Below are 27,275 nucleotides of genomic sequence, written 5' to 3'. Positions count from 1 at the left end.
ATGGGTCACTCCTTCCCTATTTCTACACCATGCATTGGCAATGGTATGTAGGTTACGCAAACCGATCCCAATATAAACATGTGATACTACCTCTTCTTTCTAAACTCAACCTACACGATGTAAAATTTTGATGTCTTCTTGTAAGTCAATTGAAATACTTACATAAGACAAGCAAGCACACGAATTTTGCCTCACTGAACATGCAGCCACAACACCACTGCGAATGTCGTCTGGCAGTGAATGTCGTCTTAGAATGAAATGCAGGAACACTGCAAATTCAGCGTGCAACTAAATAAATTGGGTTTACTAAGAAAGTATCTGCTTTTCCTTACTGCATTCAACGTATGTGATGCAAAATTTCAAATGCTTTTTTTTTTTTAATTCAATTGAAATACATACCTAAACCAGCCACACCAATTCTGCCTCACTACAAAAAAAAGTTTGCCTCATGGACCATGCAGCAAAAACACCACGGCCAATGTCATCCACCAATGTCGTCTTCGATAGAAATGCAGGAACACGGCAAAATTCAATATGCAACTATATGAATATAAATTGGATGCACAGAAAACGTACCTGCTTTTTTCATTTTACAAAACCAATCAAAGCTTGGGGACATTTCATGAACATTTACCATATATTACTCTTTACTATTAATGCCAAATAAGTGTTTTATTATTCTATTGAATACTCTGTGAATGCACTATACATTAAGTCACGGAACCATGTACTCCACAACACATCCATTTCATTAGTCTATTCAATGTTCTGTGCCTGAACAATATAATACACAACATAAGCAATGAAGATCAACAACTACCCTCGCAACTCCATTGAATTAACACGTTTTTTTTGAGAATCTAACCATGCAATTGCACCATCACTTATTGCCACATGGCTCTGGTGACGCCCACCCTGGTTTCTGTAGCCCAGGTCATGGCGGCGCACAGACGCTAGGAACTCAACGAACCATAAATATCGTCAACGACGGAATGTTTTTCAGTGAAATTGAAATTCTCGTTAGCTTCATCTGTATTCTTTCCATGTGCCCTCCCATCATCATAGAGCTGAATCGATTTCCTGCTCTCCATAAAGCGCCGAATCCGATTCAGTGACTCATTCACAGTATGATCGGTCATATTGGCAAAGCAGAACCTAAACCACCCAGGCTCACTGCAGTGGCAAGAAGAACCGGGAGAAACATCCAAGCCAAACACTTTTAAGAGTATCTTCCACAGTCTAATCTCCCCTTCTTGGTTACGGGATTGCAGTAGATGTCTGAGATCCACCCAGCAGAACAAACCCGCGTTGCTATTCAGGCAATTGATGCCAGCTACACGTAGTCCAGAGACGAACATTTCGTGTCTTTTCCTTAACCTCTTACTATTCTCTGCTAAATATTTTCTTACAAATTCCATGTCAGATAACATTGAAGCAACCAGGTGTTGTGTCTGTGAAGAAACCAACGAAAAACTGGACATTCTACGAGCAGCGGTAACCACTGTATCATTGTAAGAGTAAATGACTCCGACTCGGAAGCCCGGTAGTCCTAGGTCTTTCGACAGACTGTAAACAATATGAACACGCTCGCTCTGATAAATTTTATTGGTGGCCAAAATCTCTGCAATGCTTGTGAACTTCTTTGGAGATGAAAAGATTGATCCCGAATAGATCTCGTCGCAGACAAGATGAATGTTCTTCTCAGACACAAAACCAAGAAGCTTCCTTAGAGTGATAGCATCCATGGTTGTTCCTAATGGATTTGAAGGATTTGTTATTAAAAGACCCTTCACTTGTATATTTCGAGCCCTGGCTTTCTGATAGGCTGCTTCAAGTGCAGGTATAGTTATCTGAAAATCGTCATAGCTGCTGCAGTGTACGGGTATGAGCTCCACACCTGTGCGCCATCTCAGATCTCTATCAAAACTGCAGTCACAAAAGAGTCATACTCATTTAGTTGCAGTTTCATTTGAGAAGGAGAAGTTAATTATGTGATTAGATATTTAGATTAAAACATAGTTACGAAATTTGAATTTGAATTTCAATAACAGTATGAATTAACGAATGGAAAAAATTTGGAGGGTATGTATGTTTAGGATACTGGCATATATTATATTTTTCAATATTTAAAAAAATTAAAATGAAGTAGTATAATATTAAAAATCCCAGAAACTTCTTTAAAATTGTTTTCATTAATAACTTTTACAAATAAAATTATATAGATGAAAAAATTGCATAGTTTTATATCAAAATGGCGAATTACAGATTATGAGAATATATACATGAAAAAATTGCATACTTTTATATCGTTAGGAAGACCGAATTTTGTAATTATGGATTGAAATATCTAATTAACAACCCTATACCATATCATCAAATTCTAGCACACACAGATTGACAGTGAATACTCCAGTGGTTCTTTCTAAGGCAGCAACCTTATTTCGTGGGAACAGTTATTGGTAGTCATTAGTATTTAGAAAATCTTTTGGAATTTAGAATTGGCTCAAGTTATATTTTAAAATATTTTTGAAATTCGCAATTTAGTTAAGTTCAGTGCTTGGGAGTACGCGGAAAAAATTATTACAATTGACCTTACTCTCGGCGGTCCCATCAATACTGCAATAAAAAATTGACTTCAATTCACCTCACTCTTGGCGGTCCCACCCATTCTGGAATATTTATGAAATCCTCAATTCTCTGGAGCTTAGAGTAGTCAGAAAGTTAGTTTCCTTCCTTAACAGCCGACTTACCACCTTTTTGGACAGTCTACTAATTAATGCTTCAGAATTGGAAAGACCAGAGTCAAATATTTTACAAATCATCCTTCTAGATAAGGATCTGTCCCCAGGATTTCAAAGTATTTAAAGGATGGCTATTCATCCTATAAGAGATGTGAGGAAGGTAACGTCGATTAGTGCACGCAGCTTGGCGTTTCTAAAACCATTATTCATCGACAGTAGTAGAAATGAGTTTACCCTGGGTAATATGGCGTTGGTACTAGAAAGGCTTCTCCAGGATCAGCTAGACAGAATGTCAACACCTCGTGGGCTGCAGTTGCTCCTGCAGTGAGAACAATTCTATCTCTTTCAAACTTCGCTTTTCTTCCTCCAACTTCTTCCATAAACATAGCAATTGCCTGAGTCAACCATTCAACATTTTCAGTAATATTTAATCACATCCAAAGACACTTAAATAAAGTAAAAGTACATCTTTTGGTATAGAATATTCAAGTTGTTAGAGAACACGTCAAGTTCGGAAGTTACAGTTTTCAACCTTTCTGCAATCAGGGAGGCCATGGTAATCTTGATAGAGAGCGATTTCCTTAAACCTTGACAAGCCCTCCTCGGCACAAATCGATGCCTTTGGATGCGCAAGTAGCCAGCTTTCCAGCAAGTCGAATGACAGCTTCAAGTAATATCATCCAATTCGAAGCACATTTAATTATTTTCTAGCACAAATGTGTGTGAAAAATGATAGAATATGAATAAATATGTTATGTTGTCTACCTGATTCTCTGCCAAACCCATTTGGATGATTCCAGAAGGGTTGTTTATCGGATGGTAGGGATTAGCATCGTACTCCTTCCAGCCGTCAAAATATGGAGAGTCTTCCCCATGGGCTTTAGACGTTGCCAACGATGAAAGGCGCACTACTTTTGCAGGCAATCCTTTAGTAGCGTCTTGTTGCTGCTGCATTGTTGGGCCGTCCATCGACATCGCCATATTGGAATGCTATCTACTTGATCTGCCGTGCTACGGTTGAACGAATGATACTCACGCAGAAGTTGAATCAATCGACGTGCTTGTGTATATGGAGAGCTTAGCTTTATATAACTTCTCCAACCTATACCAATATCTTCACTACATGGCACGAAACGACGATGACATAAGAACTTCTGAAAATACTATTGGAATTAAATGTTCGAACCCAACGACATAGTTTATTTTTCCATCATGTACGGGGCACATCATTCCAAAACCTCGAATTCTCACACGTAGAGTATCGCTGAGCTTGCAGATTCTGGGAAGATTCTCAGAATCTTAAAGGTCAAACCGTTGACTTTCTTGACAGTCGGATTTTGCGGGAAATTTTGAAAAGTCAAATCGTTGACTTTCCTGATGGTCAGATTTGGGAAGATTTGCAATTGGCATAAAGTTGCTTTCTAATAGGCCACACTAGGATCTGTGGCCGTTTGACTTTCCCTTCCGTCAGATTTGGGAAAATTTGCAATTGGCATAAAGTTGCTTCTTAATAGGCCACACGAGGATCTGTGGCGGAAGAGCAATAGGAATTCTTTATGCCAAATATCATTGATTTCTTTTATAAGTCTATCTAAGTTGGAATTTTAAATTTGTTTAGCTTGTGAAATTAAAATTTGATAATGGTTATTTGTTTTTCAAGTCTGTTTTAAATTTTATAGATACTTATAAATGTCAAATAACTTTCTTTTATTATATCCAAATTCTAAATTACACCCTCCTAAACTTTTTATTTGGTTATTATATACATATATCAGATAATAACGTTCATACATAACCTGACATAATTGCGATTAAGTAAAAGAAGTATATTTTACTTGAAATTCACCACTATTTTGATCTTCAAACTTTTATAAATTCCAACCTTACAGTATCATTAAAAAAAAATTCTAATTTCTAACCTTGCAATGACATTCAAAACCTACACTAAAAAACCATATGAAAAAAAATAAATTATATATAATTCTAACATGATAAATATAATTCTAACACCGGTTGATGAGAAATTTAAATACACAAACAAAAGAACAAATCACTGTAACAGAAGCCGATTTTCCTTTAAAAACAAAAAAACACAAAAAAACTTAAACATTTTTCTCGAAAACAATATAAAATTATCCAAAATTAAAGCTTTTTCCTTTTCGACTTCTAACATTTGAACAATTATAAAGTGATATCTTCCTCCATCCAAGCTACAGTATTAATTTAGGTCAACGAGCAGTGAAGCAGTGGTTGGGAAAGCATGAATCGACCACACCAGGATCGTTGGCGGAAGAGCAGTAAGAATTCTTCATGCCAAACAGCATTGAGTTCTTTTATAAAAGATATTTTCTCTCTGCAGAGTTGGAATTTTAAATTTGTTTTATTTGTGAAGTCCAAATTTGATAATGATTACTTGTTTTTGGTTTCATCTTAAAAACTTATATGTGTCAAATCATTTTCTATAAACATAAATGTATGAGTGTCTAATTATTTCCGCTTCAGGTAGCAGCATCCCATATTATAACTTAATATAACTGTGATTAAGTAAAAGGCTTTCGAAGTCCACTGCTTTGAACTTAAAAATTTCCAAATCTTGAGCGCCCAATAACATTAAGCAATTCCACTGAAAACGACACATGAGAAACTGATTAAATATAAAAGAACTCCACAATAAAATTCCAAAGCTTGAGGCCCACGATAACATTAAGAATCCCCCGAAAATGAAACATGAGAAACTAATTAAATATAAAGGAACTCCACTGAAAATGAAACATGTGAAACTAATTAAATATAGTTCAATATATGCCTTTAATGAGAAATTAAACGATTAACAAAAGCTTGAGGCCCACGATAACATTAAGAATCCCCCAAAAATGAAACATGAGAAACTAATTAAATATAAAGGAACTCCACTGAAAATGAAACATGTGAAAGTAATTAAATATAGTTCAATATATGCTAATGAGAGATTAAACGATTAACAAAAGCAGAAACCACTGTAGAGAACCCATTTCCTTAAGAAAACTTTCAAGTTTCAACAGAACTTTGATGTAACATTTTTCTTGATAAATTTTTTAAATTATCGAAAAGATAAGCTTGCCCTCCTAATTGAGTTGTAGAGTCATTTTAGTTTATCAACTGCCCTTTGAACAATTATAAAGCGTTATTTTCCTCCATCCACGCTACAGGATGAATATAGGTCAAGCAGGAGTGAAGTTGGTGCGATAGGATTAATCGACCGCACCAGGATCTGTGGCGGAATTGCACCACTAGGAATTCTGCAAGCCAACAGCCATTGACTCGTTGAATAGGTAATGTAATGATCATGGATTCTTTCGACTAAACGTCATTAATCTCGTTGACCTTTTAATCTGGCGAACGTCATCCTTGGAAATGTAATGGACAGTGATTTGTGCATGTACATGTACGTGGGAATTGCATAACTTAAAATATAAAAAATAAAAAGTCAAATGCTCCAAGGTTGACGCTGTACATGACGCTTCCGAGTGAAAAAGATGAAGTTTACTCCGATGGTCAATGTTGGAGTTATCTAGAACGGTGTGAAGATGTGACAAGATCGACTCTGTTGTTCGGTGGTCAAACATTTTCATGTGAAGAAAGTAAATGATGGAAAAATTCTTTAATTTGGTGGTAAAACTTTTTCAAGCGAATGAAGTAAACGGTGGAAAAAGCATGGTGGTACCATTTTTTTTATTTTATTTTCAAAATTTTATTGTATTTTTCCATATTTAATAAGAATTTATTTAGTAGTATTTTTTTTTAATTATCACAATATTTTGATTTGGATTTTTTATAATTAATTTTTTAATAAAAAAAATTAGTAATAAAAATTTAAACCATAAAAAAGTTTATAAGTAGAGAAATAAGGTATTTTATTTGAAATTTCGATTAAAAAATTATTACAAAATAAAATGTTTATAACTAGGCCAGTAGGGTTTTTGGGCTTTTTTATTTGAAATATTTATTAAATAATTATTACATTCACGCTGAATTTTTTTAATGTTACACTTTCAGTGAAATGGGGAATTTTTTTATGGACTAGGTTGTAAGTTTTTGAAATGTGGATAGTAAACTCTCGAGCAAGTTATAGATAATTTCAATTTCCTTTTACTTCATATTTGTATTAAATTAATTAGGTATATAAATAAAAAAATATATATAGTATTTTTTTATTTAAAATTTTTATCGAATTATATAAAAATATATAATAAAAGAAGTATAACATTTTTATTATAAAAATATTGATATGATATTTTTGTTGTTTAATAAGAATGAAAAAATATTAATGTTGATTAATTTTTTAAATGGAATAAATAAATAAATCAATCAATCAATCAATCAAAAATAAAATTGAATTTATTTAATATTAAATTTATCGAGATGCATTTTGTATATAACATATATAACGTTGACACGTATTTTGTATATAACATATATAACGTTGACACGTATTTTGTATATAACATATAAAGGGTAAAGATACTTTATCCTTTAAAAGGAGTTGGTTAATATAACAAGAAAGTAAGCCTTGCACACAAGATAACTTGTGTTGCATCAATAAAAGTGTAAATTCAGAACTATGTAATATTATCTTCATTTTAATTATTCACTACAGGAGAGCTAAAGACCACAGTGTATATATTGATCAAAGTTTGATTAATTCATTCCGTTACATGCCAATGATGAATGGTTGTAACCAGTATCTTTACCCTTTGGAAGGAGTTGGTTAATATAACAAGATAGTAGGCCTTGCACACAAGATAACTTGTGTTGCATCAATAAAGGTGTAAATTCAGAACTATGTAATATTATCTTCATTTTAATTATTCACTACGGGAAAGCTAAAGATCACAGTGTATATATTGATCAAAGTTTGATTAATTCATTTCGTTACATGCCAATGATGAATGGTTGTAACCAGTGTCTTTACCCTTTGGAAGGAGTTGGTTAATATAACAAGATAGTAGGCCTTGCACACAAGATAACTTGTGTTGCATCAATAAAAGTGCAAATTCAGAACTATGTAATATTATCTTCATTTTAATTATTCACTACGGGAGAGCTAAAGATCATAGTGTATATATTGATCAAAGTTTGATTAATTCATTTCGTTACATGCCAATGATGAATGGTTGTAACCATCAAAATAAGGTTATTAATTATAATGGGTTATAATCATTGCCTCTACTGTTAATTAATTAGCTCTCCCCTCAAAAGAAATTTTCCTCAACTAGCTATCAACTCATTAACGCCTTTTAGTCCGTTATTAGAATTTGAAGTTATTATTAATTGATATAGGTCCCATATATTATATACATGTGAAGTTATTATTAATTGAAGTAGGTCCCATATATTATATACCTTGATTACATGCACGGTGGTTTAGCTAGCGTTATAACTCTGAGAGTCAGCAATGTCAAATGCACAATACTACCATTAATGCATAATGTAGATAGTTTGATGTTGAATATATGTTGGTTGTGTGTTGATGCCATGTCCAGTTCAATGTGGTGATGGCACACATGATTCTCGCTCCAATGTTTCAATGCAAGTATTCAACTATTGATAAGCCAAGAGAATCCTCACGCGAACGAGCTTGGCGGATCCGCCTGACACGTTCGAGCTTGGTGTTGTTGTCTCACGTGTTTTTTCCTTGTAGCATATAATATCAGACTTGGCGTTGCAGTATATAATATCAGAGTTTGTGTTGTTGTATATAATATCACAGTTGGTCCCATTGGTCATGCTTGCCTACTTGTGAGTTAAACTTTTTTCAATGTGTTAAGCATGCTTTGAAGACTGTTAATCTGCGTGAACTCATTTTGAGAATCGAGCATGACATTGAATACAAAGGACAAATATGTGTTCACTGTGAGTGGTATATGTGGTATGGTGCGATCACCTCTCTTTTATATGTTGAGGCCAGCACTTGAAGTGCATTAAGTTCACCTCTTATTAGTCCCTGCCCGTAGGACCGCAGGGACTATAGCAATCGGTTTCACTGATAAGCATTAGTCCGACGCTCAAACCAATGCATTTTTTCCCATTTTAACCAAAGTGCGTTTATATTAATGAAATACTTTTAATTTTTTAAAACCGAACGAAATCAAATATTGATTTTTTAACCAATCAAAGGGTTCAAATGATTCATCGTCTTATTTGGCCTCAAACCGAGGCATACAGGCTGAAAAGTTAGGAAAAAGTTGGGAGGAGTACAGGTAATTAAAACAAGTTCACAACTGCATGAAGTAATGCTATGTTTGCCTTAGCATTAATTTTCTAACATTTAATGTTATCTTCTTTGAATGCGGATTACGGTTGGTTGATACACTATGGTTTAAATAGCTGCCACGCGTTCACCCTTCAAGTTGCTAAGTGGTCTCTCCCACGACCGTTGATCTGAGAGGCGTCATCCAGCGGTCCACCCGGAGATGCCTCCGTCTCTCCGGCTATGTCTCGCAGTGAAGCGATATGTTCCCCATTATTACCAGATTACTGCCTTGCAGACACAGGTGAGATTTATTGGGGTTGCATTCTGGTTGGCAGGAAATCCGTCTCTCCAGCATCAGGCCCAACTGCTATTGCAGCGATATGTTCCCCATTATTACCAGATTCTTGCCTTCCAGACACAGGTGAGATTTATTGTTTACAGTATCTGATACTGTTTTGTAATATTACCTCCGCCAATTTCAAACGAGCCTCAGCTGTAGTCTTCTTATTATTTTCCCACACAGAAATCCTGGAGAGCTTTTTATTGTATCTGAAATGATAACAAGGTACAGTTGGTGGTTGCAAACAAAATACACATAGAGATTCGGCGCTGGATGGGGAGCCGATCGTGCTGAACAGCTAAAAGAGTTGTTTCCGCTATCTGCTGTCTGTTGTTTTCAATTTCGTTAATCAAGGTTAGCAACTTTTCATCTATTTTTAGCATTTCCTCCATAAGCTCTGAATTACAGGAGATTTCACACGTATACATTAGGAGCTTACAATAACAAATAGAAGAAAATATTTTCCAGCCTTTTGCTAAAACAAAATCTCTCAGTTGGAATCTATGGAACTTTTATTTGATTTATGAAATCCATCACATTTAAAAAATCACATGAAAGACAGAGCTCAGGTCTTACTTGTTCATTGAGTTGGATTTTTTGTTTTCTTCCGATGCATTGATCTCTGTATTGTTCTTCTCATTATTCAATTTGGCAAGAATGGCATTATGGATTTCTCTGGTTATCTCAGAAACATCTCTCATATTAGCATTATGTTACAATTTGTCAATTGAAACTTTAGCCAATGTAGAAAAAGGCAGAGTTCAAACCTTATTGTCTCTTGTATTTAAATAATACAAAGGCGGTCAGAGTAAATCACCTCAGGTTGAGAAGTTTTTTGTGCCTCGCTCCATCCATTATCGCAGAGCAATTGAAGCTCACAAAACTGTCTCAGTGAGACCAGGATCTCTTAAAAATTAAAAATTCAGAACTACCTGGATTTTAAAAACTCTGAAACTATATGTAATGAAAACGCTACTGGCATATTTAGCTCATAAAATTCTGATAAACCTAACATTTCTCGATGAAACCTACTTGGATTTGAAAAACTCTGAAACTAAAATTCTGAAATTATAATGTAATGAAAGCCCATGAAACTGTGATAAACCTAAAATTTCTTAGTGAAACCAGGATCTCTAGAAAAAATCCAAAGCTACTTCCATATTTAGCTCATAAAATAATGATAAACCTAAAATTTCTCAGTGAAACTTACTTGGATTTTAAAAACTCTGAAACGCCATACCTAAAATTTCTTAGTGAAACCGGGATCTCTGAAAAATCCAAAGCTACTTGCAGTCTTGCATATTTAGCTCATAAAATTCTGATAAACATAAAATATCTCAGTGAGACCAGGATCTCTTAAAAATTAAAAATTCAGAACTACCTGGATTTTAAAAACTCTGAAACTATAATGTAATGAAAAAGCTACTTGCATATTTAGCTCATAAAATTATGATAAACCTAACATTTCTCGGTGAAACCTACTTGGATTTGAAAAACTCTGAAACTAAAATTCTGAAATTATAATGTAATGAAAGCCCAGATCTATTAGCCATCTGGAGGATAGTGGGGGTCGACCTAAAGAGTCTTTGGAGTAACAGTTTTCCCAAGGTGTATTTTGTCATTACATTGATATCTGCCCCTAAGTAAATAAAGGTGTTTTTATAAGTTGATCTGCCTTATGGATGCTCACTACAGGGCACGAAAGATAATCGATCAAATGAATCAAGCAAGAAGGGCAGACAACCAACAAGTCCGTGGCACCACTGATCAAGCAAGAACGAAATAAGAGCCATCAAATTCCCCTCCTTCTGAGGTCACCTCACTGTAGGGTTCTTTGGCCTGGCAGCTGGGAGTAATGATTGCAATAGGGAAGCCATTCACATCTGTTGCTGCTGCTTTGATTGATCTTCTCTTGAGTCTCTGAGAACTTTCTAACTGTCATGAAAAGAATCAGTGCAACCTGGTTATTGCAATTTCATGAAATCTGGATTATGGAGTTCTCTGGTTATCTCAGAAACATCTCTCATATTAGCATTATGTTACAATTTGTCAATTGAAACTTTAGCCAATGTAGAAAAAGGCAGCGTTCAAACCTGATTCTCTCTTGGGAACTCCGGCCAAGTAGGTCAGTGAAAGGGTTTTCCCTTCTCTTTCATGACCAAGAAGTCTGAGTCACCGCTCCTTCTTTATTGAAACGGGATTCCTATTCCGTAGTTGCGCCCTACTCTCCAAAGACGTCAGCTCGTACTCGAGCCCATACGAGGTATGCTTGTCTTACTCAAGCGAGTCACTTATCCATATTCTTTCTCTCATCCCAGTTGCCAGATCGGTCTTCCATCCTTCATCTAATAACCTTATTCTTATATCGTATGAGGGTAACTTCTTGCAGCTAGCAAGGACTCTTATGAGCGAATGCAGAAGGAGGAATAAGGCATACTACTATCAGACTGAAAGCTAAGCACTTATAGTTGTCAGTAGTCCGTACGGAAAGAAAGAACTGATAGCGAGTAGTGAAGTAGGCAAGAAAGCAAGCACGGAATTACGAGTGGTTCTGATCCGGGATGAAAGAAGCCATAGAGTAAGGTAGGCAAGAAAGCACCAAGCAAGGGGCTTGCGCTTCCTGCGGATGACTGCAACATTGAATTGATGTTCCCCCTGATGACTGCGACTGCGAAACTTGCCCAATTTCTACTGTTTCCTTAATTGTCTGAGCAGAATGCTGCATGCTGTTATTATTTTTCTCTACCAGTCATGGCAGCCTGCCTCTCTGTAACAGGTGATGGACAATAGTCTTCCCAATGTTCAGGCACGTGTCTCTTGCATGCACATTGACCGGCTGAGAATGAAACAACACACACTCAAAAACATTTCTCTTGCATGCACATCGACCGGCTGAGAATGAAACAACACACACTCAAAAACATCTCTTTGAAAAAAGTAATTGAGTTGCTTTGACAATTTTCTAAAGGAGGTGAAACAAAGAATTTCATGGACGGAACTCAGCGTATCCTTCTCTCTTGAGCAAGAGGCATAATTTTTTGGGAGCGGTTTATTTTATTTTATTATGCTATTCAAACTATCGAAGATTATGCTGTAATGCATGTAGGCTGGGGGGGTCTTCAGAAAGGTGGCCACGGTCTTTTTGTTCCATCAGTCGAACTATCCAAGATTATGCAAAACAGGTGTAACACATGTAGGGAGGGTCTTCGGAATGATGGCCACGGTCCTTTTGTTCCATTAGGACACCGATATTTTTTAATTATAATTTTAAAATACTCTTATAATATTTTATTAATATATCTTGGCATTGATTTCAGTTTTCACGAGCTGATCCTTACGGGCGCTTACCGAAGAAATGAATGCGAAGTTTCTCCTTTTCCAGGAGGGAAATTCCTTCAATCTCTTATATATGTTGCAGTGGTTTCAAATTTTCATGAAAATTGCATGAAAATTGCACCTGGATTTTTACTGTCTGCTTTAGGTTCGGCTGTAGACTAACGGCCTCGTTACACAACATTGCGCTTTTACTGTCTGCTTTAGGTTCGGTTGTAGACTAACGGCTTCGTTACACAACATTGCGCTAACTTCATTGAAGAAATTACTATGGCAAGAGCAGTTTCAGTTGATAACCGTTGCAAGTTTTCAATACAAGATCTCTGTCATTAAATGGTTTGTTATTTTGAATATATTGATATGGAATACAAGACCCATCGATCAGTGATGTTTTTGTATCGTGAATACATGAGAGCGGAATACACTGTCTAGTTGATAACCGTGACAATTTTATAATAGATCTTTGTCATTCAGTGTTCTGTTATTTGAAGATATTAGGATGGAATAAAATACCCATCTATCAGTGATGGTTTTGTATGTGAACATATGCCACTGCAATACTATACACAATCCTCTATCTCTTTTGTGGTTTATTTTCAATGTGATGCAAGTGTGCACTTATTTATACTGAACAATTTCATAAAATCTATGAAAAGAAATAGTCTTACCATGGTAAAGTTGCGATATATTAGTGATATATTTTTTAAAATCACTGTAACTGTTGGTGGTTTAAATTACAAAATATTTTTTTCTTATCCCTCTCAATTATGATAACTTAAAATTACAATTCTAAATAATCTTTATAAATATTTTAAGTTTAAAATAAATGACTAACATAAAACCATTAAACTGAGTTAAAATATATTAAATCAAATGTGTGTAACGTGCGTTAAACACATAACATTCTTACGGGTAATCTCAACGTATCAAACAACGTCACAGCCGAATAGTAGGATAGGAGCAAACACGGCCTTTTAAAATTTGAGCCATGACTGTTATCAATTTTAGCAGATGCTATGAAATTCTGGTAAAACTATTATTGTGCAACGTCAATAAGAAACTATAAAATTGAGATAAAAATATATTGTCAAACGTCCTCGACTTTGGATTATAGATTCTGGAATGTCTCAAACTTGAAGAAAGATCACTTGTTTTCAAAATCTGCAATACACATATGGGTACCGAAGAACCTAGTATTGGTTACTATCACCACCATATAGGACTTCTTCTCTATTTACTGGATTGTTACGAGGGTGAAGCTGAGGAGTTATGCACGTCGACAGCTCAAACGAAGGTTTTTATCGATACCGAATAGCCCCTGACTCTTTAAAGCAACGGGTTCTTAAACATTATGTGAGCTCGATCCTCCATTTGCTTTTCATGCGATAACATATTTCTATACCAGATTCTTGAAAGCACAGGTGTGCCCATTTTGTTAAACACACTAATCTTGATCCCATAAAGAGCACATGATTAGCTAAATCGATACCTAGGGTAGCTTAATGGCAAAACAAGCAACCCACCGAAGTAGATCCCCGGTTTTGTTGATAAAGTCAATCGAAAAAGAATTCCCAAAGCTTGAGGTTGTAAGTATCATTGTAGTTCTGTGTTAGGAATTGTTTGAAATTCAAATACATGCTCCCAAATGGATGGTAAATCATATAAGGGGGATTCCTAAAGAAGTCCCCTAGCATGGCCTAAGTCTGCACATAAGTATGCATGATGTTCACTTATAAAACTGAGTTGATCATACAAATTAATCTGAATTTTGGGTTCATTCTGATTTCATTTTATCTTTTGAATATAAATTAGTTGTACTTGTAGGGATGCCAGCTAGGATGCTAACTCGAATGCTGGTAATGGTTCTTTTACTCGATCGAGGTAAACAACCTTATCTATTGACTGACCCATGTTTTTCTCTCTACGCAAATACCCATTGAAGGCATCCAAGGCGTTTTCCAATCCATTAGACAGATGGCGCTCATCGAGCCTTTCAACCTAGTGTACAGGGGTGTCATGCATTTGATTGATTGACTACCTCGTATAGATATCTTACTCTACTCATGGAGGTTCTAAAACAGGCTATAGAGCTCTCTCTGAAATTGGTCCTGGAACTAGATCTGCACCTGTCCTTTCTTATGGGTAAACAACTAGATCAACCGTCTAAACTACTGATGTTGTAGGGTCTCGATCAACCGAATCTACCTATGCTTATTTTGCTACTGCTGGGACTTCTCCTGGTCTTGCTTATGCATCTGGATCTGCTACTGTTCGTTTGACTGAGTCCACTACTTCGGTTACTTTAAGCAGGGACTAGCTGCCATGCAGCCTTCCTTGTTAAGTATATGTTTATGTTATGAAATGCATTATGATACATACCTTAATATATGGTGATGTATATTATGAAGCACATTAAGTTCCCTTGAAAACAGTTGTTGTATTAAAGTTCGTTGAAATGTTTTGTATGGTGGTATATAATGACTATATAATGTAATTTTGGATGGTGGTATTTTTGAGGCATGAAATTAGTTGATATTTTTTTTGGTTATACATTATATGGTTCAAATGCTGGAACCATGATATAATCTATTTGTGAGTGGAGGAATATATGTTACATTAAAGTATTTATATATAGTGAATATTCCCCACACAAATAGAAGATATCAAAAAAGATTGTGGTTGTATTAGAAATCAAAAGTAGATAATTTTTATTTGATGATGTATTTACGTATTAATAATGGGAGTAGCTTTCACAGGAAAAGATAACTACCATGAGTGGTCCTGGAAAATAAAACAACCTTTATTTTCAATGAGTGGTGGAAATTTGTTTGTGAAGGAGAATGAGATAATCCATGGGAAAAGGCCGCTTCAGATAAGGAGCTTACCATTTGGGAAAACAAGAACAACCAAGCCTATGCCTTGATTGCACCATCAATAAACTGAGATGTGAGTCGACGTATTTGTCCATTTTCAAATGCCTTTGAAGCTTTAAAAAAGTCGAAGGAATTGTATGGCTCACGCTCATAGCTTAAAATTGTTGAATTGATGATTAAGTTGTTCAGCCTTGAGTTGAAAAACTATGATCGTCTTGCCTTAGAATCAGAATCAAGATTGATTGTGCATGAAATAAAAGGCACTGATGCTAAAATAGTTATTCCTCTCACAGCTTATCTTGAGTCATTGCAAGCAAGTGGTAATCTTAAGGAGATTACCTTTCACTCCATAGAGAAAAAATTATTGAAAGAGAGAAGGCCTTTGGGAAGATGACAACTCCTCAGTCTTCTGATGTGGATTTGTGCTTTGCACAAAAGGAGAAGAATCATGCACAAGATTATTCTATAGGAAGAGCAGCCGACTAGGAAGAGTAAGAAATAATTTTGGAAGTACAGGGGTAGAATTTCATAGGAGAAAGGTGTGATGTTCATTGGGTACAATCAAATAGAGATGGACATGATTCTTCCACTTGTAAGTTTACTTGGGACAAAATTCTGAAGGAAAGAAATGAAGGAAATGGTAAAACAACTGACAAAGGGAAATCAAAAGCAACTTAGTCTCCTCATTATTTTGTGGCACATTGCAACATTGGAGTAATTGAAGACTTATTTAATGCTTCACTTGCTTCACGGAAATATGCTTGGTTGCTTGATTTAGGAGAAGCTTGCCACATGAATTTCAGAAGATATTTCTTTGAAGAATTCACTAAAATTTTTAATGGGGTAGTATACTTTGCAGAAAAGTCAAACCTCAAGCCATCGCGCCTTGGCACCATCATGCTCAAGCTACCTAGTCTTTCAAAATTTCTTCTGCATGATATTCTACAATTTATAATTCATTGGATACTTTTGCTTTAGTTCATTTTAATGTTTTGTTTCGTTTAGTTCATGTGAATATGAAATTTAAATAAAAAGCCATCTCTCGCGCAAAATTTCATTTTGAGTTTCATGCAAATAAGTACTATGTAATGAAGTTCAATATGCATAAATTTAGCTTATTGTCCAATCCTTGCACATTGAACTACTTTTGATGGTTGCAAAAAAACATATGTCCACGAGTTTTATAATAGAAAAATAATTTTTACTTCCTGCAAATTTTATTAATCCTATTTGCAAAACAAAGTGTACAAATAAATGTGTTGATGTTGGTGCTATGATGGTTTAGAGTAATTATTATTGTATAGTAAGATGTTCTTTAGAGAAACATGCATAAAGTTATAAAGGTTTATTAGATAATTTTAGTTTAGTTAATTTTAATTTTTTGTTTCATTTGGCTTATATTGATAATCTTTAAAATAAAGTAATTCTCTCTCATGCAAAATTTCATTTCAAGTTTTGGGCAAGGAAGTAGCAATGCATGGAAGTTCATAACAATCCTTTCGGAGTTGACAATTGCAAATAATATAATTCCATGATCTTTGAAATAAAAAAATAATGTTTACGTGTTACAATTTTATATCGTACATGTAAAACAAAGTGTACAAATAAACCCGTTCTTACGTGTTCATTTATGGTTTGGAGTAGTTATTGTAAATGTAATTATTATCGTATTATAAAATTTTCTTTAGATGTGTGCATAAAGTTATAAAGGTGCATTAGATACTTTTACTTCAGTTAATTTTAATGTTTTGTTTCCTTTGGTTCATATGAAAATGGTATTTAAGTAAATTAATGTCCTCTCGCTCAAAATTCCATTTTGAGTTTCATGCAAGCACGTAATGCAAGAGGAATATTATTGTGCGGAAGTAAGTTCAATGTGTGTGTGCATAAAGTTATAAAGGTGCATTAGATACTTTTACTTTAGTTAATTTTAATGTTTTGTTTCCTTTCGTTCATATGAAAATGGTATTTAAGTAAATTAATGTCCTCTCACTCAAAATTCCTTTTTGAGTTTCATGCAAGCACGTAATGCAAGAGGAATATTATTGTGCGGAAGTAAGTTCAATGTGTAATAATTGCATAATAGAAAAATAAATTTTACTTGTAGATTTTATTAATCCTAGATGTAAAACAAAGTGTACAAATAAACATGTTGATGGTAGTGCTATCATGATTTAGAGTAATTATTGTAAAAATAATTTTTTATTGTATTGTAAAATGCACTGAACACTTTTATTGCTACTATTGTAGTAATATACACACTTTTGCACAAGCTCATGCAAAGAACCTAGAAACAGATCAATTTTTGCATCATTGACTAGAGTAATGTCAGTGTCATAGCACCCCCTCATTTATGCACAGGAGCCCCATATTTACAATAAGTCTGAGACAAACGGTGCACGTAGATCATATTATTGGTAATGTTTTAAATATCAACAATGTTTTTATTGCTAATATTTTAGTATTAAATAATCCATATATGTTCCCAATCTTTTAGTTATAAATAATGTGAATTTTTTTATTCTCAAATATCACTAGCCAATTGAATAAAGGTTTAATTGTTTTAGAATGCAATCAACCTGCAACAATGTCAATGCTTAGATCATTGAGCACAAACTTTGTTTATGATTATTTTGCTGCAATTGACACGTGTAGAAGTGTAGTGGAATTTCATTCTCCAGAGGAAACTCTGAAGCTTTCAATGTGTCCAATGGTCCACTCCACACTAAAGGATTTTGTATATTTTTCTCCAAAGGTGCGCGTGAGTGCGGAGACAGTGCGAAAAAAATTATAGCTAACATAGAAAGTCACATAATCACTTCATAGCCAATATACAATATCAATTTCCATTTATCGAATTTAATATTGCATATTGTACTTTTTTATTTATGTAGTATAACATAATTGTTTATAACACATTTTGTTACATAATTATTATTGTATTGATAACAATTAAGGTACAAAATGTTGGAAGCAATTAGTTTTGTTTCAAGGTCAAGTTGCGTTATTTGTAAATTATTTTGCTTTGTTTTTTGCAATTTTAACGGATATTTTTGGAAAAACGTTCTTCATTATTATTATTATTTTTTTTTTTTTTTTTTTTTTTTGCATATATTCAAATATAATTATGGTTATATTTTTGAAGGTTATGGTTCTCGTTACAATTATTTGATGAGGAATGATTGTTTATGGTTATATTTATGAATTTATGCACATGTGCAGAAGTGTCAACAAAGGTCATTATGTCTAGGATGTTTGGAGGCATTCATTATGCAGATATCAGGAATTTTAAGGCTTTTATTGCTAATATTTTATTAATAAACAATCTATATTTGTTTTTTGCAATAACATTGAGGTAAGTGATAGAACCATACCATATTAGTAATAATATTTAAATTATAAATAAAGTTTTTATTGCTAATATTTTAGTATTAAATAATCCGCATTTTATCCGTGCAATATTTTATTTATAAATAATTCATATGTCTGTATTCCCAAATATCTTTAGTCAATTGAGTATTGGTTGTGCATAGTGTAGAGAGAATTGGATCATCCAGCACAATCTTTGTTTATGGTTATCTTCCTAAATTAGGCAAATGTGTGGAAATACAGAAGGAGTCCATTGTGCGAAGGAAGATTTTCAGCTTTCATTGTGTCGACCCCTCCATTCCACACTAAAGGCTTTTCTAAAAAATTTCTTGGAACAAATGCGTGCGTGCAAAGTATTACTAGGAAAAAGTTGAAAGATAACAGACAATCCCACACAATAACTTTGTATAATATGAATTTCCATTTGTCAAATTTAATAACACATATTATACTTGTCATTCTAGTAGTATAACATTAATATTTAGAACATATTTTATTACGTAATTATTGTAATGATATACAATAACATATAAACTGTGAGGAGTAACCTTTCGAATTCTCATTCTACAGTTCTCTATTAAAGGATTTTGTAGATTTGTTTCTCAAAACACATGCGCGAGTGAAGAGCCTAACTGAGGAAAAGATCAAAGCTAACATAGAATCATGCACAATCACTTTGTTGGTAATATACAATATAAATTTTCATTTATGAGATTTAATATCACATATTATACTTGTTATTTGTGCATTATAACATTAGTATTTATAACATATTTTATTACATAATTATTGTAATGATAACAACTGACATATAAATTTTCATAAGTATTTAGAACTATAGCATGCAAGAAAGGATAATTTTGTTATATGAAAAAATGTTTTCAAGACAATAATGTTTACAAAGACGTAAAAACTTGGAAATTTCACTTAGCATTGGATAATAAAATAATGCTAAATAGTCATATTAATATATGTTGAGCAAGTTGATACACACTTCCATTATCCATGAAATTCTTCATCAATTGAACAATGCGTAGTGCTTTCCAACGATCAGTTTTGGTTAGAGATGTTGGTAGTGCTAGTGTTGGTAATCCGTAGTTTGTATCTACATTTCATTAATTAGAAAAAATAGTCATAAATGTAGGATATGTGGAGTAGGTGTAGTTTACGTATTATATATTAGGTTGCATGCGAAGTGACAATTATGCGAATGGCCCCGATTCCATTTCTTCAATTCCAGATTCATTCTATTTCGAAGGCTATTTCTTGACTAAATAGTTTGAGACATATTTTCATTATGTTATGCCTCTACGAAAATACAAGATGGAAATGGATAGTGCTATTTCTTCATTATATTTTGGTGATGTTCATAGAAAAATGGTTTTTTGACAATGTGATGATGATGAAATTTTTATGGATGCTAAAAATTTTGCTAGACTATTGAAGAGTTTACAATTGATGTTTTTATTGTGCACGAAAAGCCAATAATACTTTTCCAATACTAGATTGTACCTTAATGCAAAACGACATAAACCATAAGAAATTATAAACTATTACCTAATTTTGTTGTTTCAGTGAACCTAGTTCATTTGATATTTGGATAATGAGAAAAAGGAATGAAGGAGTCCAAGTCGGGATTTGACATCTAGGATCTAAAATTACTTATGTAAAGTAAGAGATAGCCATTGGCAAGGAAACTATACATAGTAAATGCATATAATATGCATTGGTTCAGTCTAATCTTATTACCATGAGTATATTTGATTGACTGATAATGTGAAATCAGATCCCAAATATCAAGTAAAATGTAAAAGTAGTTCAACAAAAAAATCCAATTCTTGAATAAGAAACTTTGAGGAAATGTTAAGATGCCTGGAAATGAAATGAATGAGAATTATGTCATTACCAGATTTCCTGACAATGTAAACAAAGAAACCCATCATTATGTACATATAACTATATTTTGATGGTTTATTGTAAATGTGCCATGCGTGTCAAAGTTGGTCAATATTTCAAGAACATTTGTTTTGTATGCACATTATTGGTCATAGGAAATTTGTCATAGTGAAAGTAATGCTCTTTCTAAATTGACACCCCTCAGAATACACTATATTTTAGTACTGTAACTTGCATGTATGATCTATTTTAACCAATGAAAATAAAGGAATTGAGAGTCCTTCTTGCAAGCAATGCAATAAAGCATAGTTTTATTCACATTTCTAGTACATTTAATTGGAGTACTGCATTTTATATACACAATCTTTAAAGGATTCATATATGTGTTATAGACATATTTGGGCACTGCAACCCAAATAACATATATCCATAAACCAAGGGATTCTAAGTCCCTAAAAGTGTTGTTTCACACCCTAAAGGAGCAAGGCCAGCTGATTAATCATCTCCCAGAAGTTTTCCATGATAAACCACTCAGAACTAGTTAAGGCAGGACCATACAGACTGCCTAGTGCAAAGGGTGCGATGCATCTCACCTGCCACATGCAAAAAGTGTAATGCATACTGAAAAGCCCTTCTGTAGGGTACGATGAGAGAGAGCAAACAAATGGAATAAGAAATTTCCTAAGTGGAGACCCTGAGAATCTTCTAAAAGCTGCTCACTTGACACTCTCCCTTAATTCGCCCAAGGATGAGTAAGAGATCATGAAATCTCCAAGTGGAACCAAGAACTATCAGAGAGATTAAACTAATCAAAATCCCATAAGTTGACTCACCCTCCTGCAAATATCTATAAATGGATCCCTCATCCCAGAGATCGAAAGGTTGGAATTTGGTAATTTGCAAAGAGGTGCTGTTGGTTTCTCTTTGAAGACATTGTTGGGTGATCTTGGTTCGTGTGAGGTGAAGAGGGATTTCAAGCTGGGAGGATGGCACTGGGTTCGACCAAGTGGTTGTAATCCTCTCTTCTACTACTTTTACTAATAAAGCTATTTGAGTTTTCCTCCATATTCTTGTGTATCTTTGAATATTGTGTTAATATATGCATTTGTATGGTCAATATATATCTGATCCTATATTGTTTACAGTGAAAGATCTCTATGCTTTGATGGTATTATGCTGCTGTGAATCTACAGGAGCTCTTTGAAGAGGGACAAGTAAGGAAGCAATGGCGAGATTCTGTCAAAGGGGAAAGGAAACAAGCAAGGAGCCAAGCGGAAGACTAAGGTTGGTACTCTCTGCTTCTTTCTCATCTCTCTCTCGTAAAGGAAAAAACAAGTGACTTTAATTTGTTTGTTTATAAGATAGCTACCCGTCTTAGTGGGACTAGCAGCTCTGAATAGGCACTAGATTTCTCGATAACAATATGCACTAATTGTTGTTAGCCATCCTTGGTAATATTGTGAGATTGATGTAGAAAACAAAATCTTAGTGACATGAAATCAAATTCCTTTTTTATTTATTCTTCTTGATCTATGTTTATTTAATCAATATGATATAGCTTATCATGCGTATTCCAATTGGTGAGGTGTTAATGGTGTTGTATGCTGAAAACATAAAGGGAGTATCCACAATGTGAATTCCCAATTAGACCTCACCCTATCTGGTGTAGGATCCCCACCTGGATACCAGATTTGACCACCATTGCAAGTGGTTTGAACGGAATGCCTTTGTTGATAAACATACAAAAGAGATCATCCACATAACTTTGCGTTAGAAAGTATGTAAGCTTTATGTGACACCAAGTGTAATGTGTAAATAGAGCTTCCACGCAAGAGAGATAAGTGATGGGCCTCTAATAGAAAATTATTAGTACTATTCTGAGAGAGGTGCGTAAGAGAAATTGAGGGGATTTGTTCATTAACCTTAAAATTAGTTCACATGATAACAATGATCATCTAAACACATAACAACATCCATTCAACATGATTCATAACTAAGGAAATGAGATATTTCATTATATTTAGTATGCATAACATGACATATACCACAAACATCTAATGAATAGTATTACACTATTTACAATACATGCATGAAATAGTGTTGGCTTCAAGGGTTTTTGATAATTAATGAAAGACCTGTATACATTATTATAATCATCAAACATGAGATTCAATATTGTAACATGAAGCTATAACTTTCTTCTCCAAAAGAATGATATTCTCGCTTATGCACAACTAGAGAAGCCAAGGCCAAATCTCTAAAATTCTGAACCCTTTCCTTGAGTTATGAGGTCTTCTTTATAGAAAATGCTAATGACCTTTGAGCTTCCTCAGGAATCTTTAACTTCCACAACCTATAGACTTCTATGTGAGTCTTCACATTCCACATGTGTCTCTTTGACTTCTTTTAGAATAAAAGAAAAATTACATCAATGTGGTGGCTATATAAGACAAAACTATAATAAGACAAAACTCCTCATGGGGAAAAGGAGAAATCAATAACTTGAACATGGAATTCATTTCTGATGTAGGAGTTTCATTCTTTGAAAATTATTTTGATAACTTTAACTTTGATTTCTTGGTGTACACCATATCACATCTTCACCTCAAAAGAATCTAATAATATCGATTTGCATCTTGACTATATGCTATTGCACAACCAGGATATTTTCATGTGAACCTTAATTTTCTCAATTTCATAATATAGAATAATGTTCTTGGTAATGTCATAGTCTTGTTTATTTTTTAAATGAACTCCTTTATCTTGTGTGTGATTAAATCCTTGGCTCTTATTTCTACATGAGAGCTCACAAATGGTATTTTATGTTTCTTTCACACAGACTCTAATCCATTATGTAGTCAAACATAAAAAAATATGGTGTTGGTTTCTTGTTCACTGTTGTGGGTGTAATTTTGAGTATGAAGTCTTAACTGTGCTTATCCACCTCACCTACTATCCTTTCTTTCTTGACTAACATATCAGGAACATTAGGATACTTGATGCCTGAATCTTGCATCAAATATATAACTCTGCTTGTAACCTTTAGAAGCTTCAAGATGTCTTGACATTTCTTCTCAATTTAGACCAGGGGTGCATCAACTTGACGCCATAGAATCATATCATTGTATACTTGCTTCAAGTTATGTTCCATCAACATAAATTCTTCAATTATAGCTAACCATAGCTAGATTGTGGTGATACTAGTAGAGGACAACCATTTATTCTCTATAAAAATATGATCAACTTATTGTTTTGTGGAAGCTAGCTTCCTTCGCAATCATGCATTCTCACTCCTAAGATACTTTGTATTTTTTTTGTTGGTAACATGAAAGCGACATTCACCTCCATGACTGCTCTAGGATGTCTCCCCTATTAGAAGCCATCACCTTCTCTATAGATATGGAGACTAGATGAGTTGGATGATTTGGAAAGTACATTTTCCTTTCTTGTATAATCTTCTTATTTAGCTGATCGAAGCTAAAAATGGAAATATCCATAGCCCTGTCATCAGGTCGAGTAACAATTCCCATTTTTCGGAATGGGAGGTGGCCACCAGTGACAAGAGGTTCTAACTAAGGGCTAGATTCATGTCGCACTAGTTCAATGACATCCTCCCCCAACTTTACTTCCATTTCATGGGTCATTTCGTCTTCCTCCATTATGTGTGCAACTTCTTCCTCCTATTTTCTCCTCATTTCCTCTACTTGTAACTGCTTTTGTTGTTCCTCTTCCTCCATTATTTTCCTTTCCTCTTCTTCCTTCTACTATATCAAGTAATCTTGTTTCTTATTTTCTTCTTCCTCTTTCTCTAAGAACACCTCCTCTCTTTTGTACTCTTCTAGCTATTTATCGATTTCTAACTTTCTGTCCCCCCCCTCCTTCTTTTTCCTCTATTTCTCTACTTGAATTACACCTTTGAAAATTGGATTAGATTTAAATTTCGTACTTCTCCCTTCCAATGGATTGTGCTTTAGCCTATTTCTGAGTGTTGTAGTTTCTTCTTGGGTAGTTACTTCATGTTGAACATCATCCATATGTATATCTGATACCCGTGGAACCTAGGACAGACTTGCCTAATCTCCTGGCTGATTCTCTGTCAATCCATTGTACCAATTCTTTATTTTCTCATATTTTGGGATGGTTATAGGTTCATACATCGATTTGTATTCTATTTTGTCACAATGTTGTCTCCAAAATTTCATAGCATCATATCTATGAAAACTCATCATTCCAAAGTGAAGGTGGTTAAGTTCTTCAATCATAACATTAGTTGCCTTGAGGATCTTGAGCTCATAACATCCAATCCATAAAGGAAATGAAAGACAAGGAGCCTAATTCCTCCTCTGGAATTGTGTATATAATACGTTGTTCAAATTATAGGCAATGTCTTGCAATACCACCTTATTGGTCACATACCTAGGAATAAGGGTAGGGGTTGTCTAACACTCGAACCATACAACGTATGTGCCTTGTAGTGAAGAAAACCAATACGAAATCTCATAAATTACTTCCTTGACCTAATTTATCATCCAAGGAGGTTCTATCTCAAAGATCGTCATGTAGAAAACTACAAAAAAATGATGACCCAAATTATCATAAACTCCTCCCAAAATAACTTCTGATAAGCGTGTGCAGTGGAATTAGATACATAACTTATCCTTAGGGGCCCAGTTCCACTTCATCCCAGTGAACCCATAACTGGCCAAGATACCATCCAACATATAAGAGGACATGTCGAACTTTGGTGCTTGTTTGGATTGGAATGTCATCTTGGCCTGCTTTATGTGAAGTTGCAGTTTGTGGTAGAGGATATTCGCCTAGAAGCAAATTTACCTTGAGAGACAACTAGGTTGAGCGAGTAAATACAATTCCCCTCAAATTATTTTACATTCTTCTATCCATGTAGTCTACAACATATGTCACAACTCTACATCCAAGTGATATTTTTTTTCCCTTTATATATGTATGTACAGTGTCCACAAATAAATCTACTTGTTCTATGCTAAATCCTTGAATGGAAAATGGTGTCTTTCATACTCCTACTCCAAGTGCAACGTATCAAATAATTTCAACATCTATTCACATGTTCTAAAATATGTATATTGTTCCATTTGTCACTTAGGGAAACAAATGGTTATATGTGAATTCCTTCGTCACTCCTATACCATTTTTTATACCCTATCATTTTGCAAGGGCATGATATTATATAATTTGGATGTGTGTTACATGACTAGATACCATATAATCTTGCACCTCTTACACATTATGTACTTATTTTCATGTGTTTTTATCATATACTATGTGAGTGGGCCTAAATGTACTCCTACACATTGTATCATATGATTTGTTTGACATCCATAACATACTATGAGGCCACTTGCCCTATTGCTCTCAGGATATTGTCCCAGCAATAGAATTTTGGAATGATGACATTAGTTACATGGGTCATAGGTGATTATTAGGAAAATCTAGATGGTTTTGATGAAATGAATTCATGCAATAGTTACAACCATCCTATGAAACCCTAACCCTGTTTTGGTTCGGAAAGGTTTTCTACTCTACTCGTTTTCCTCATTGCCTTCTCTAGGTGGAACGCTTTTGTAACACTAACATCCAAGCTCAGCCTCACGTCTATTCTAAATGCATTCCAACCATGAGAGTAATGCATAATTCACTTGTCCACCATGGCGCGCCATAGGTGAGGTTTTTCTTCCTATTGATGGTATAGTGTCACTTTTTCTTCATATCTTGAGGTTACAAGATTGCAACGAATTGAAACAGTCTTCATGTTTCACTCGGTGGATGATCCAGCCATAGTATTTGTATATTGATGCATCTATTCTCAACAAGATATCAATATGTTTTCACTGCTAAGATTTGAGGTCGGGTTGGGGATTTTAACCACTTAATACATTTTAGTTGTTTCTTCGTGTTCATTTTTGTTGGTTCTTTTGTGCTATGATTAATTTGGTGTTGACCCAATCTATATTCTCTTTTCGTTTGTCCAGGGAAATGTGTAATGAAAATCGTGTCTCTAATTTCAGAGAAACCGTCCTTGTGTTCTAGTTATTGGTAAGAGTTGTGAGTAATTTAATTTTCCAACACATTTGTTGGTGTTTTTCACGGCTCAAAGGGGAATTTTATCTTTGAAACCAAATATATCCTCATTTATAGTTATTATCCTTCAATTTTGTTTTTGTTTTTCTTCTGTTACGATTTCATTTTTTGCTCTGAACTTTAAGTTTAACTTAACACATGAGGCTTTTGTTTTTCTTTTCTTTAACTCTAGCATTTCCCTCTTATCGAAGGTCTAGAATTGACATTAAGGGAAATTGAATTCATTCCCTAACAACTGTGTAACTTGAGACTCTGGTCAGGGAATAACCCCAAGTGCTCTGTCGAGCTATGTTTCTCTTTTCGAATTTTTTGTTGAAGTGGTGCCATGGATATTTTGTAGAAGATGATGGCCATTTCAATTGATTGATAAATGT

General features: G+C 34.3%; 1 protein-coding gene across 1 annotated transcript; it reads right to left on the bottom strand.

Moving 5' to 3' along the window:
* Window positions 1-953: 953 nt before the first annotated feature.
* LOC149251638 (1-aminocyclopropane-1-carboxylate synthase 7-like) lies at window positions 954-3,722 on the bottom strand. The gene is made up of 4 exons (XM_089453949.1): window positions 3,507-3,722; window positions 3,274-3,405; window positions 2,976-3,136; window positions 954-1,926 (listed from the first exon to the last, which is right to left on the bottom strand). Exons 1-4 carry the CDS (start codon window positions 3,720-3,722, stop codon window positions 954-956), a joined length of 1,482 nt encoding a protein of 493 aa, XP_089310075.1.
* Between the last annotated feature and the right edge of the window lie 23,553 nt (window positions 3,723-27,275).

This window comes from Pinus tabuliformis, chromosome 7 (assembly GCF_031772625.1).
Source record: "Pinus tabuliformis cultivar Carrire ecotype Pingquan chromosome 7, CPIR1, whole genome shotgun sequence".
NCBI lineage: Eukaryota > Viridiplantae > Streptophyta > Pinopsida > Pinales > Pinaceae > Pinus > Pinus tabuliformis.
Note: the sequence above shows the minus strand (reverse complement) of the source record. Positions and strands in the feature narration are given on the sequence as shown.